General features: G+C 43.8%; 1 protein-coding gene across 1 annotated transcript in view; it reads right to left on the bottom strand.

Moving 5' to 3' along the window:
• Positions 1–14032, bottom strand: part of PRKACB (protein kinase cAMP-activated catalytic subunit beta) — a 73870-nt gene extending 59838 nt beyond the window's left edge. The window contains exon 1 of the mRNA XM_082311701.1: positions 13918–14032. Within this exon, the coding sequence (XP_082167827.1) occupies positions 13918–13963 (46 nt within the window). The 5' untranslated portion in view covers positions 13964–14032. The remainder of the gene's footprint in view (positions 1–13917) is intronic.
• Between the last annotated feature and the right edge of the window lie 1940 nt (positions 14033–15972).

Here is a 15972-nt window from a genome sequence, read left to right as displayed (position 1 = left end):
TTTTTCCTACCGCATCAACAAGTTAATGCTCCTTATTACCAATAAAGAAGAACTGGGCTTTTATGTGTGTCAACAGTTTTATGTTTTGTTTTGGTTTGTTTTTTTTTCCCCCACGTAACACCAGTGTACTTCTGTATTTTGGAAGAGGAAAAATATTCCTCATGCCATAATGCTATTGCTGCTACCTGTATCATTAGTAAATACTTGATAGGGACTAATAATACCATTTCTTTATTCTCTTGCATCTTCCTTCTGCAGTATTTACTACTACTTTGACTTTCAGAAAACTGCCAATAGCGTCTTACACCCATAATACTGAATATATTCCGTCTCTTGCAACTGCAGCATACATTTTCCCCAAACTCACTGTCTCTTTTTTTAATGATTAAATGTACGTTCAATAAGAGATCAATACGGCTTTTCATATAACTCTTGCCCTCTTCAGGTTATCCAACCACCACCATGCCATTTGAGAGAAATCCAAATTCTCACCACTGCTCTATTTCTCATAAATGTACCTGATCTCTACTCTCTCCTCCCCAACTTGCAGTCACTTTCTATAAGCCCCTCTCAAGTGCTGCACAAGTAACAATCAGTCTCAAGCTCCAGAGACTTGCTTTGCTACTCAGCTTCTCCACCGCATGTCACAGACTATAGAATACCAGGTTGGAAGGGACCTCAAGGATCAACTGGTCCAACCTTTCTTGGCAAAAGCACGGTCTAGACAAGATGGCCCAGCACTCTGACCAGCCGAACCTTAAAAGTGTCCGATGTTGGGGAATCCACCACTCCCTGGGAAGATTATTCCAATGGCTGATTGTTCTCATTGTGAAAAATTTTCCTCTTCTGTCCAAGTCCAAAGGGACTGTGTGTGAAAGGCTGGCATTTATATTCTTTCCATACTGAACATCTACTACTCCGTTTTCCCAGCCACTGCGTTTTGGGCTAGTCGTCTTAACAAGACAACTGGCAGCAGAACAAGTAAGTTTGTATGTATTAGTGGAAATGAATGAGTCAATTTAGTCGGTGGAGAAAATTACAACGTTCTGAATAGAACCGTGGAAAACCAGCCAACTACTATTTTCTGTTTGGGATTATTTTCACACAAAGAAAGGCAGAACCACCAGAAGTTATCTTTTGAAAGAAAGGGCAGTAAGGCTACAAACTTTATTTTCACTTTAAATGAAAAATACATCCTGCAGAAAATCAGTATCTTCACCATTAAGTGGAAAATTCAGTTCAAGTGCAGAAAAGGTAAATGCAAGAGATGCCTTCATTTTTCTTGTCAAAGATCATACTAAATTTGCAGTGCTTATACCTCTAGCCTTACTGTATCATTTAGGCTGGCTTCGATATCTGGTTCTTTCACATCTCTCATTGTGCTACTGCACAGATCTGCATGTCTGTCTTCTTCCTCCTGTTACTCCCTACTCACATGCTGTATCTAAAATGAGTGTGCACGTATTAGTCATCTTCCAGTTTTATTTGCCCTAACAAATATTTGAGTACATTCTGGAGTAATTAAAAATATGAAGAGGAAGGCTGGTGATCCTTTAGATAACTTTGTCAAAATAAATTTTGCTCTGATGACCATGAGGGCAATCACATTTAGAAGAACTAAAATGTTACGAATGTTTTAGTCTCAGTAGTAAGCAAAAATGGGACAACTTTTGCTGATAGTATTTGAGAATGGCATGGTGATGCAAATCGTTACAAAAGCCAGTCAGCCAGCAGCCTCTCTGGTTGAAGAGAAGGCTCCAAAGAGCCCCTCAAATTAAAAACCATCTCAGGTTAACGTATCTAAAAGCTTAGATCAACACTGTGCAATGCTAGCATTTTCTCCTTCCCTTCAGTGAAATGCCTAGTACCTTTTCTTCAGCAGTAAAATCCACTTACAACATTTCACCCTTTCTTTCACATCCCTCCTTTTTATCAGTCCAACACAAGGTGGGGCTATATTTTAAGAGAGATCCATGAAATTAGTGGGTTAAAACAGCAGAGCCTGATGGGAGTAAGGGTTTTAACCATTTCGGTGACACTTCAGAGCAGTCCTCAAACAGCTGCATCAGCACAAGAGGAGCAGCAAATTGTAGTTGCGAGCAGAGCAGCAGGGGTGATCAGGGCAGGAATTTTTCAAGTCAGCTTTACTGCCAAAGAAAATTGGTCACGTAACTATTCTGTAAGCAGCAAGTTGAAGAAAGTTTCATAATTATAGCCTCAAACCTCAAGATTGAGACAATACAACCATGTTTTGGGGTTTTTTTCAAAACACCATCATAGCAGCAAAAATCAGGTTCTACTCTGAAAACACAGCTCCTGCCCCACAGAAACTATAAAATTGCTTCTAGAAGAGGTCCTGAAAAAACATTCTAAGTAATACCAACAAGTAATTGTGGCTATAACTGATTTAGAAATTCAACCAAATCATCATATAACACTGTCCTACGGCTGAAAAGCACAACAGTTATTTGGCCAAATTATGTTCTATATTCCTACTATCAATTACTTAGCAAATGCTTTTCTTTAATAAATGGCATAGTTTCAACCATCTGCTTAAAAAAAGAACAAACAGAACAAAAACCAAAAATCACCATCACCAAAAAACCCCAACTCTTCTGAAGGGAACAACTTTATAATATCAGTTTAGCTCCTGAAAATAGCAAGCTTCTAAAGAGACACCATCCCTAAAAAAAAAAAAAAAAAAAAAATCATCCTGTTTGAAAGTATACAAGTAGCACCTACAATTATCATGATAGAAAGATCAGACAAAAAGTACCGCTTCGGTACAGAAAACAATGGAGTTCTTCAGTGCAATGTAAAACTGTCTTACGTCAGACTACAGGAAAACATAGGTGAGGACTGCTAGGAATACAGTTAAGTGCACAAAGAAGATTAGGACTGTAGGTGAATAAGGGACTCACCATTAACAGGTATCAACAGAAAATGCTAAAGGTGGCTGAAACTATATGCCAAGTATACCTGGCATCTGTGGCAGAACCAAAATACGGAATGCGGCTTTGGGTATCTGGCATGAAGCTAGTCACCGGTGCCCTGAGCTGCAATGCCACCTCTACAGCAACAGCATAACTCCTGGTTACAAGACTGAAGGAACTGCAACACCAGCAGAAGATTGTCATCCCTGCGATATATGCAAACTTCCCCACGCAGTATTTCAGTAGGCTTCCCGACATCCAGTTCATCTTCAGTCCTCGTCTTGGAAAATTCCACTATGCACTCATACTTCACTTTCTCACCTTTTGCCCTGCCCAGACAGCAGGAGACAGGATCTCCTACCATCAGAAGAGGCAAGACGCCAGGTGGACTAGCTTGTACTCTGGGCTAAATCCAGAGCCCAGCCAGGAAAAATACTTTAAAGAGATGGGCACATCCATACTGCTGTTCCTGCGGTCCCAAGAGTTTAGCTCTCTCTGGGATAATGTGGAACACACACATGTGCCACGGCCGAAGTAGGGCAAGCGGCAATCCCTCCTCCAGCTTCTCCAAAACCTCTTATTAAGATGCTCTTTGCTCACCTCTATATTTATACACTTCCCCTCTAAGGCTCTGCATCATGCAGGATCTCTTCATCGACTCCACCGGCTCTGACCAAGCTGCAACTAGGAGGAAGAAGCTTCACAGGATGAGCCTGATACCCATAGCATCTACTTCCACCTCCTCAGGCAAAGCACCTCTGGTCAGGGCTCATCAGCTCCCTCTTCCAGGACAGGAGAACGTGGACAAGACACAGACTATTCTCTGTTTCGTGCTCCCTTCGGCTCCCTATTTTTACATTTCCTGACCCACACTCCTCCTCTTTTACCAGCTGTTCCTTGGTTTCCCTCCATTCTCTTTTTCTTCATTCTCAAGGAGGGCTCTAATGTTTTATTAGCAATAAATTGTTATCTGCCCCTAAGGAAAAAGCCACCAGAAACAGTGACTCGAAGTGGCTGCTAAAGAAAAGCAAGAACAGGGCAAGCATAGGACACTTCTCACTTCCCATGCCACACACAATTTTACAGATCATATCCTCTATCTATTCTAGATAGAAGAGATGTCACTTACACAGTAATTCTTTATATGGAAATCATTCAGAACCTTTTGCCATCCTTGCCAACCTTTTCCCGAGTGTTCGCCTTAGATGCAACATGTTTGATATGTTTGTTACCTACAAATGGTAACAGATATTACTCAGCAATGAAAACAGAAGGAGAAAAAAGTCACAACTGTGGACACATTAATTTAAAGTTCAAGAATGTTCTACCTTGGAGTTCAATACAAAAAAACCTAGGATAATATGCAAATGAAATAAATTCTGCATTTGAATACCAAATGAGCAGTTTGACAATGATGTAGGTAGAATTGAAAGTGCAATCTTTTGGCAGAAAGTGTGCCATAATAATAGACAAAATTTAGATACTGAACTGTTCTTGGGTGTTAGAGCAATCTGCGTGGAAAACTAAAGCTAATTTTGTTTTCATGGCAGTTTTGCATCTGATCGTTAGTCTTCAAGAAATTCAAAGAAGAAAAAAAAAATCTGCTAATTTGCAAAATAACCAGCAGACACCATAAGAACCATTACAAAGCATTACACATCCTGAACCTTCCAAGCGATTCCACATCCCATGAAGCTGCTGTAGACTGACTTACTGGATATTCACATAGGCCATTGAATTAAGCTAAACGATTTAGCACCTTATTTCATTCTGAAGTTCAGTTTACATAAACAAGTACCACTAAAACGTAGATTTTTAAGCCAACAGAGAGAAACCAGCTTGACCACAGGACGCAGTGTTGCAGTCTGCTGCTTTAGGACGTTTAACCCGTAATTCCCAAAGCAGAGTACCAGTGCTGCGATTTGCAGGGCATGCATGGTTCTGGATCTCAACGAGACACCCCCCCACTTCTCATTGCACAAGTTTTCACAAGGACCAAACGTATGACTGAAGCATTGAATTTTTAAAAACTGCCCAATATAAAATAGCCCTCGACAAATCAATGAAAACATATCTCCTTTCATCATAATGACACCTGTTAGAAGCAAATACCATGATCTTTCAAATTGGTTTAGCTATGCAATGCTTTCTCTCTCTCTCTCTCTCTCTCTCTCACCACCTACCCCATTTTTCAATGAGAAACCCTGATTAAAACCTCCAGGCACCACATTAATCTATGGATCAGTTAATAAAATGCTTGAATATAGGTAATTTGCATTAAAAACTTTATCTTAATGATAGACTTTGGTGCAGTTAAGTCACATTTTTCCCCTGTGCAAAGTAAGGCTAGATTATCATATGCTTAACAATTAGAATTTAAATATACAATAAACCTATTACTGTTACCTGCTACAAGACAAACAAAGAATTTCAAACTGCCTAATATCATAGTAATCCAAACTAACCTTAATTACTATTACAATGCACCTGCTGGTGTATCTGAGTACATACACCCTTAATTATGTCATTTCATGGGAGGGAAGAGCGAACAGATTCTGGGCACAGGCAAAATAACAATCTTTTCTATCTTTAAAGTTTCCTTCTTCATGCCAGAAATGCAGTTTCCTTCCTATAATTTCTTGAACCACACTGCAGCTGTGGAAGTCTGTGGGTTTATAGATGAGCGTTAACAGCAAGTGCAGTAGGTTAGCAAGTATGTACTTGCTGGAAGCAGCTTAACTTGAATGAAATAAAATAAACAAAAAGTTCCTGATGTTCTCTGTTTAAACATTACAGTATTTTAACAAAAGGATAAAAGTTAACAAGAGGCAGATGGATAACACAACTAACACCTTTACAAATCACCCAGCAGATTAGATATTCATTCATCTAACAATGTGTTGAAGGAGAATTTTCTATGCCTCGTTTTAACAGCACAGGTAAGATAGCTTACTATTTCAGTGTTAGTCTATCACACAGATACCAGACCTCTCAGAAGAAACAGTCAGTGCAAGGTAGAACAGTAATTCTCTGCCCTTCCTACGGAGAGAATTTGGCTCAAAATGCTTATCAGGCTTTCTCTGGTAGAGAACAGCTAGGTCGTGGAAAAGATTTTTGCTTTCTCACAGTCTGGAGGCCCATTTATCTCTAACATGCAGAGTGTGAGTATATACCCCTATGATTTTCTGAAAGATTTTCTAAAACCCTCAAAACTATGGCTTAAAACCATAGATAGATGATATCCCAATGTAAAGAAGCATGGAAAACAAACTGGTTGTGGCTAAAAAAAAACAAAACAAAACAAAAAACCCAAAACAAAACAACAAGATGTTTCCACACTTTTACTACATGGTACAATGTTCAGCAACCCACATAGTTAGCCTAACCCTTACTACATGTGTATCTAGGAATATATAGCAGAACTCATTATATCATAAGCTCGCAAGCCCTCTATGATTATAGATGAACCCCTCTGGGCAGGGAAGTGTAGAAAATAGTTTAATGAATGAGAAAATGAATGAATGAAATAAAAACCTTTGGTACATTTCTTAGTTTGAATATTAAATTGGGAAAAAGAGAACTGAAACTAAACACAAAATGAAAAAATAAACAAAAAACCTCTTCTAAAATGTTATGCTCTTAAAGATCTATATGATAAGTGTGGAGATGGCAAGAAGCAATGTTTTGCTATATTTTTCTCTATTTTCATATAACTCTAAAAGCTTGAAAAAGCTAAGTGCAACTGCTAGGTGCTAGCATCTCTCACTAGAAACTTCAAGCCTTGAAGTAATTCATTATATGAACAAAGACAGATGGGAAAGGGGTAGTTTGGAGTAATCATTTTTCCAAGAAGTTAGCGCAAGGTGAGGTCTTAGGAAACTGTTGAGTTAATCTAAGAGCTCAATGCTAAGAAAAGAGACTCCTTTTTCTTGCCACCTCACCGTTTCATTGCCAACAGTGCTTTCATCGCTTCCTTTGAATCTGTCTGTTGCCATCTGACACCTCAGTGAATTGATTCGGCGTGCAAAATAATTACAGATAACACAAGGGGATAAAAACCACACAGTTTTCTGCCCTTGTAAAGCAGCTTATCAATGGATGGGAAAGACACTAGAATTGTGACCCATGAAGGGTCTAGGAATAAAAATGTATTTTTCAACACTGCGAGCCACCAGATGGGCTCAGCTGTTTTGTGAAACCTTACTCTTAGTGGATGTTATTCTGCTGTAACGCTGAAGAAACAGCAAGCAGGATGCCAAAGAGACAGCCTCAACCAAGCACCAAAGAGACTGTCGTCTACCGGTGCAGATCCCGACCACCACAGGCAGGGCTACCCCAGTATGTTCCTTCTAGCTCCCTGCATAGCAACATCTATGAACGTACCTTCAAATTGCTTTATCCCGATTCTCCTGCTACACAGACTACTAGTCTCACTTTCATCTTGTATTTCCTGTCCGTCTGTATTCACCTTATTATCCAAAAGAGAACATGTGGGTTTTGGAGAATAAATCATCTGTTTTGTGTTTGTACAAACCAAATGGGGTCCTGATTCACAACTAGCCCTCCTGAACAGTAGGATAACACAAATAAAATTACACAGAGGAATGTGTGTAATCCTTTCCCAACCATACCAGGGGAAAAAAAGAAAAAAAAGGAAAAAAAGGAAGGTGATTTTATCTTCTAGTTTTGCAGCTCCTGAGACAACACATTTCTCACTCACCTCCTCACAGCTCCGCTGCTTTGTCCTCTATCCCATTCCCCAGAAAGCCTTTCTACCTTACGGGGCAGAAATTGTGTATGGTAGGAAGAGACTTGCAGTACAGCCTGAGACCACAGCACCACAGCTCTCCCTTCGGCAACAGCAGGAGGTCAGGCAGCCCCTCTTTTGTGCCTGCTCTCCAGTCTCACCTCTGTGCCATATCCCACCTGCACTAGTAAAACTGTTAGCATAGCTGCAGTGAACTGGATCAGGAAGCCGATCCAGGTTAACTAAAGTCCCTTCTGCTTTCCCTTTTCTGCAGGGTTATTTTTAACCTAGATCAATCTCAAATTCAGTTCACCTTGTTGTCTCATAAATAGTTGCACCAGCACACTTGAGGGCAGAGAGGGAGGAAAAAAGTGGCAGGGGACAGAGAAGCAGAACTGCAACTGAAAGAAATGCTTATGAAATCACACCTTGCACCTGTAACAAAGACAAAGCTTGAGAGCAGCACTGCAGGGCAGACTCTTTGCCAAGTTCTAACCCTAAGTTTCACAAGTTTGTAAGAAATATCCCCACTGACTCCAAGCTGCTAACACTGAAAACTCTGCAAAGCTTAAATGACCAGAAGTGCTGATTAAAAAAATACACTCTACTTGGATCTGATCCAGAACTCACCTGCTGTGTAGACAGACAATAATATCCTTTATTAAACTAACTCCTGTAGTTCAAAAAAGAAAAAGGTTCTGGGCAAACAATCCCTTCATGATGTCTATAGTAAGGATGCAGGCAAAACACACAAAATCTGACAGCCATCCAAAGGCTTTTCCACAGCTCTGTCCAAAGGAGAGATGTGTCAGTTACGGAAGAAGTTAACTAACTGGAGAAGACTCCCCAACAGCCTCACGCGCGGCGTCGAGCACAGCCCTCCACTCGGGCAGGGCAGCCTGCGACACCATAACTTGCAGCGTTGCGTCCTTACAGTTTTTCCACTTACTTCTCTGTCCACGTTCTGCTCCCTGTACCAATGAGATGGTTAATTTTTGCAGCAGACATAGCCTTAATTACACTAAGGAACAACGTGACTGTTGCCTGTTGCCAAAAATATGAGAAATCTGAGTATTTTTCAAGATATTATTTTTGATTGTGTCATTTCTACGAATGTGGATATATGGGTAAACGAATGAACACTAAAGAAACCCAGCAACAAGGGAATGTCAAGTAATTTAAAATATTATGTCTTTAAAGCAGTCTGAGCCTGTAATAAAGGCCTAACTACAACAGCTAAATACATAAACTAATTTATGACTTGGGGGTCCTTCTGACCTTTTGTTATGCTACCAGGTGGCTACGATTCAGTAAATGATAGCCTCTCTCTTTGCTAGTCCAAACTGTGAATAAGCATTTTGCTTTTAATTCAAGCAGAATTTTCAGATGGTGCCTCTTTTCAGATGGTGCATACTGGTAGTCTTACACTGGTGATTAGAGCAAAGGAATTATTAGATATTTCTTCAGCATGTAATTGTAACTACTTCTGATTTTCAGATGATGGGAGTTCCATATTGCCGAAACCTAACTGGTCAATAATGAGACAATACAAGCTCAAAAATATAAAGAAAGAAGCTTCAAATACATTGTTTAGAGATGTTATCCATACAGTCCATTCCAGCATCACTGGAATATATATTGTTACCTACTCTTTATACAATACATACTATAGCTGATGTTCTAAAATGTGTAAACAAGGCTCCAAAAGCTATCCATTTCAAAAAATCACAGAGCAGAAACACAATGAGCAAAAGAAAAAAGACAACAGCTGTTTAACAAAACTACGCTCAGATCAAAAACACTGAAACAAGGGTGTCTGGAAAAGTGACAGGGAATCAGCAAGCTTGGAATAGTAATGGACATGGAGCTTTTCACCTCTACTTCACCAATTTTAATCTAACCAAGGCCAGCAGTGGCAGAGCTTTGCCTCATTCAGTCTTTACAAGAAACAAACTTGTGGTTTCTTTTGGTCCCTAATGAGTAAATACAGCAGAATGACCCAGCACTGAATGCACAGGAAAAATAAGAAAAAAGATCTCGGTTCTAAGAAATGCCCCCTGAGGAAGTTAAAATCTACTGGCAAAGGAAAATTATGAAGGCTGCATCTTCCTGTCAAGCACATTTAAGGAGCACTACTTACAGAATAATTATAAGAGTTAAAAAGAGAAGAATTGACTATAATAGGAACTCTGTCATACTGAAGATACTGTAGTGGGAACACTTTGAGGAGGAGGAGGAGTGAATGAACATAAAACTCACATGCACAATACACACCACACACGCTGTACTTGGGTATTTAAAGACCATAGAAGTCGAAGTTAGTAAAGTCATGTTAGATTAATAAATTCCTTGTGCACTGGAAGCTGGAGATCTAGCTACCAGGTAAGAAAATATGTGTACAGAATTATGTTTTGAAAATCATGTACAGTTTAATTGTAAACATACATTTTGAGAGCAATTTACTACTACATATGGCTACAGAAAAAGCAGCAAGGACCATCCGAATCCTGGCTAACGCAACTCAGAAGCCAAACCCATGTGGTTTCAAGATCTATTGGAAGAAGAGAAAGTATACAAATCTTCCAGTCACCAAAGAGTGATCACCTCGTCTCTACTCCAGCTTGGTGATTATAAAGAAAGAAACAGACAATATCACAGCTAAGTATTCTTGAATCGGGGGGGCGGGGGGGGGGGGGGAACCAAACAAACAAAACACCGAGTGAGATTACTATCAATTTCTAAACAAATTTCTTGCTGTCATGTATGATATTACCTTGCATATCTAAAGGGGCAATTAATAATTCAGAGCCATACATAGTAATTACTTAAAAAATCTGAATTATCAAGTTATCTGAAGAAAAAACAAACAAACTTTCTACAAACTTTAAAATTTGCAGGACTGACACTCATTCCTGTTTAGAAAATAGTCCTAGTAAAGTTAAAACATTCCTGTTTCATATAAAATCAATAATGATCTTGAACGTAACAGATCCACTTACTGGATTAAAAAAATGCTATGTGACTTTTTTTAAACTGAGATGTGTTGTAGTTATGTTTCTTTTATGTTGTGTGCTACTTTAACAAGTTATTCCAAGATAGTGAATATTAATAAAGCTAACATTTTGCTACATTAATTACAAGTTAAGGCAGACTCCCTGTGGCCTTTTTTTTTTTTTTTTTTTAAAATGCAATTTACCACATGTTGACATTTTTAACTCATAGGTTGGAAAAGAAGTTTTCTCAACTACTGCAAATTGAGCAGCTGAAAAAAAAAAACCAAACAATGAAGTGAATAATTAAATGAATATTAGGATGAGGGATCAAACTTAGAGAAACTTTTAAGATAACTAACAATTGTGTCTCTTCAGATTTCAAATGAAAAATACTTATATTATTATTCCAGAAGACTCAGAATTCGTAGGCTGCTGTGGAAAACCATGAACCCCTTTAAAACAGGTACAGAGTTTAAAATGGGCACAGAACCCTTAAGCTTCTCCTTAGTAAACGACCACTTTTAATTTTGGTCCTCCAAATCAAAATCCACTGTGTATTAGGAGAACCTGGAACAGAAGGTATAGAAATAAAACCCTAACAGACTATGCTGAAGCTTTCCATCTCCTGTATATACGCATATGTACTTTGCCCTCCCTGCTATGCAAGCCTGATTCACTTTTTTGGTGGCTAAGCTTAAGAAACTTAACTGGCACTCAGGTTTCATTCACCTGCAACTTCTGCCTAGAAATACTCTGAAACATTTGCTCTGTTCTGCTACTGGTGTTCACATACAACTGGCTTTATTCCTCTCGACAGCCTGAGTGAAGTAACAAGTACTGAAGATATTTGAATATACATGGAAAGCTAAAATAAACAAGAAGAATATAAGGGCCACGGTTAGGTGAACAGCATTTACTGTGCTGGCCACAGATAGTGAAAGAGGTCTCAAATTACACTTCACGAACTAGTAAGTACAGTTATCAGTGGAAGCTGCGTTACCCTTCATTGTTCTTTCAGGGACCTTAGCATGCCCTTGATCCACACAATACCATGCGCTCCATGTGTGGACCAAGGGCATGACATCACTTTTACAAGTCAAATCTGGATATTTTTCTGTTACCACTTCGAACAACTTCATTTTCAGTGCCCTGAAGTTTGGAATATGTGCTACTAAGGACACTTAACACACAAAACAGGAAAACTGGTTCAACAATGCGAATATGTATCAGAAATATTAAAGCTCCATCACATTTTATGTTTCTTTAGTTTTTAGTTGCCATGTATCATATGAATAGATTACACACCAACTTTCACTGCCAGTAAACTATACATTGCTTCCAATAATTTATTATGTGTATAGTATTCATATACTATTGATCCTCCATAGTAAGTGAATCCTGGTCTTTCCCAGCAGTATGTCAACAATGATCAATTTCTTCTCCTAGTTACAGAAGTTGTATCATTACAGAGCTTTTTGCTGCTAAATATACTGAGTAACTGAACATCTGAGCTTGATGTCTCTAGCAGCATTTCATTTTTAAACTCTAACAAAGGAAGAGAGAGGAGTTCTGAAGCAAACTCCTTCTGCAACTTAAAAATCACTGTATTTGGTAATATGAGAAGATAATTAATTAAAACGGAAGTAAACACTGCGCGGTGTAGTGTTACTTAACTGCACAGACTAATAGCAATACAGCTACTATGAAGTACAAAATGCGGTGTTTTGTCATCTGAAGTATTTCAAACAATCCACCCTCTCTCTCTCTTCACACGTCTTTATAGGTAGGCTAAAACAATTCCTATCAAAAATGAATGCACTCAACTAAGTAAAAAAATAAAAACACTAAACAATAATGGTCAAATACTCATAAAACATTTGGATTGTGAAATCTATAATAATAATGGCATAAGACGCAAGAAATGAAAGGCAAAACCACACAGCAGAACCGGGTAGGTCAAGCTGAGCCCTGGGTCCCACAGCTGGAGACACCCATGCAGATCCCGGGGAAGCCACAGGAATGCTGTGTGGGCAGGCACCGGCCTATGCAAATCAGGTTACCCGGTTCTGCCCCAGACCTCAGTAGTAAACACACAAAAAGTAAACAAACTGGGGAAAAAAAAAATAGAAAAAAAAAAAAAAACACAAACCAAAAAAACAAGCCAAAAAGCAACTTCAATGTTTAAACTTCTTTCCATTATAATAACGCCCGGGGAATTTCCAGTAACAAAGGGTATTGCTGTAGGAACACGGAGCTTGCACAACGGGCTGCTCTCTGCGTCTTGTGTTTTCTCTTATCCATCACAAACATACCCAAAGTTTTCCACTAGAAGCGAAGTAAGGAAGTTAACTTACTAAAAATAAAGTCTGGTGGTTCCCCCCCCCCCCCCAAACAATTGAATCAGCTTTCTATTATTTAAAGATTCTGCTTAAATACTTAGGGGAAAAAACACCAAACAAACAAACAGCAAAAAGCACCCTGCGATGGCAAGTTCAGATCAATGCTTTTGTCTTCCATTTTACCCAGGGATCAGGAGAGCAACGCCTGCACCCAGCGCCCTCCCGAAGGATGCGAACACGCCGCGGGGCCGGGGCTGTGCCCCGGGGAGGGGGCAGGACCGGCGGGGTCACCGGGGCTGCACGATCCGGGCCGCCTCGGGAGTTTCTGACCTACATTCCCCGCAGCGGGACGAAAACCCTCCCGCCGCAGACGGAGCGCGGCGCGGCGGGGCGGGCGGCCTCCCCCGCCGGCAAGGGTGTGTTCAGGGGTGGGGAAAGCGAGCTGGCCGGGGCGAGGATGGAGGCTGGAGGCTGGCGGAGGCGCTGACACCTGCCCGCCGCCACCGCGGCCCCGGCAGCGGCTCCTCCTTCGCCGGGGACGGACACCTGCTGCGGGACAGCCGGACGCGCGGCCCGGCGGCGGCTTCGGCCCGGCGGCCGCAGGCGGATTTATCCCGCTTATTTCCTGAGACGCTAAACCCCGCGGCGGGCGGGCGAGAGGGAGGGCGAGCCGGGGCCGGGGCCGGGGCGGGCTCCCCGCGGCGCCGAGCAGGCCGCGCCAAGCCGGGGGCCGGCGGTCGCGGGCGGCCGGGCCTGCGCGGGGCGGGGGGCTCGGCGCCTCAGCCGCTAGGCCGCGGGGCCTGCGGCGGCGGCGCGGGGCGGGCGCACCGGGCCCGGCCCGCCGGCCCCTCCTCGGGGAGCGGAGCCAGGCGGCGGGGCGGAGGCGGCGGATCCCCCTCACTCACCGCTCTCGATCTCGTTGCCCTTCTTGGCGGTGGCTGCGTTCCCCATGGCCGGGCCGGGGCGGCGCGGGGCGGGGGGGGGAGGGGGGCGGGAAGGATGCCGGGCGGCTGCGGCGGGCGGGGGCAGGGCAGGGCAGGGCAGGGCTCGGCGGGCCGGGCGGCGGCGGCGGCTGAGCTCCCCTCGCCCCGCGCTGGGTCTCTGTGTCTCCGGCCGCCGCGGAGGAGGAGGCGAGCGCTCTGCCCCCCTCCCCCACCCCGACACACGGCGGAAATGACGGCCGGGGCGGCGCCTCCTCCCTGCTACGCCGCCCGCCGGGGGCGCGCGGGGCGCGGGACGCCGCCGTCCGGGGCCCCGGCCGCCTCCGCCTGGGGCGGGGGGCGCCGCCCGGCCCGCGGGAGGGGGCTGCGGGAGCCCCGGGCGGCGCCCGCCCGCGCCAGCGGCGGCCGAGGGAGGGCAGGGGCGGGCGGGCCGCCTGCCCTCGGCCTCCGCGCCTCCGCTGTGGCCGCCTCCGCGCACCCCCGCCCCCCCGCCCGTCAGTGCCCGGCCCGGCCTGGCGGGGCGGCGGCGTGGGAGCGCCCCGGCTGCCCGCGGCGTGCCCGCTGTCCGCAGGGCCCTCCCGGCCCCTGAGGCGGGGGCGAGGCGCGCCGTGCCCAAGGTGACCCCGGGAGGCCGAGAGCGCCGCGGCCCTGCGGCTGCGCCCGCCCGGCGCCGGGGGCTCGGCCGCTTCCCCCGAGCATCCCCGGCAGCCCGGGGGCGCCCACCCCGCGGCTGCCCCCGCCGAGCCGCCGCCGCCCGCCGGGCCGGCCCGCCCGGGCCTGCGCCCCGGCAGCGTACACGGGGAAGCTCGCACTTGCCGCCTGCTCACAGACCGTATTTACATGGCTCAACAGACTATAGGAAAAAATATAGAAAGTAAGCGAGCTGCCAGGAAAGATTTTTTTTTTTCCTCCCCCCTTTTGCTGCCACTCATGTCATAAATAGCTACAGCTACGCGTTTTCAAACGGTATTGTGACTTTCAAGTTGATGATAGCTCTCTTTATATATTTACCACGTGAAATGCTTTGGGTGTTTTAGCTCTGGAAGGAAATGCTTATCAAAAAGAAGGCTCTGTTTTATGCGCCTTGAAGTGGTGAGAGTAGGGAGCAGAAGTGCTAATCTTACGGATCACAGACCGTATATATCCTGCCAGGACAATTTATCCGCTACCCAGCCTCTTGTGGCAGCATTCTTTCCCCAAGGCTGCAGGCTGCATGAGTTGTTCCAGCAGCAGCCGTCCTGGCTACCATCTTTCACAGGGGCTATCAAAATCCTCTCCTGACACCCTGGGCTGCCTGCCGGCGCAGAACACGCTGTCACAGCCTAATACTGAATTACCTTGCTCTCTGTAAGGCAGGAATTTATGCATACACGCTAATGCATGCTAAAGCAGATACCTCTGGGAAATTTCCACTCTCCTGAGACCGTGCGGTGGAGTACACTGCTTGTGAACGCTGGGCAGATGTAGCCAGCGTGTGGCTCTACCTTGACAGCGGTATAAGCTGCGTGGATTATCCAGCTGCAAAGTTTTGGGACACTTACCTGAATTACCTTGATGTTCTGTAGGTTGAAGTTCTACCAATGAACACTTCAGTTAAGGTACTTTCTCTTGATTTTCACCTTCTCACTTGCATTATCCTGATCTGTGTGATACTGCTTGCTTCAGAGGAGTACCTGTGTTTTTATGATTAAAGAAGCAGTCTCTGGGGAAGCCAGGTCTTTATTGCTTTGAAGATCAGAAACAAGACTTAGACAGTGAGGAAGTAACCTGCAAACCATTGTGGGCGGTGAAGCTGCTACTATTGAAGAAGGCTGTCTCATTTTGCCAAAGCTGGAGTCTGCATTTTTTATGCATTTACCCAGAGGTTCAGTGAGTTACCGGTAATTCACTCTGCCAGGGAAGGGCATGTAGATTGCAGTGGCCAGATCCACACCAGGAGGAGAAGTTAAGCTTGGGAAAAGAAGAGGGTACTTTCGCCATCGACCATCTTGATCACTCAGAAAATGACAAAACAATAGA

Source organism: Platalea leucorodia (assembly GCF_965183815.1).
Source record: "Platalea leucorodia genome assembly, chromosome: 5".
NCBI classification, from domain to species: Eukaryota; Metazoa; Chordata; class Aves; order Pelecaniformes; family Threskiornithidae; genus Platalea; species Platalea leucorodia.
This window is presented reverse-complemented; position numbering and strand designations above follow the sequence as displayed.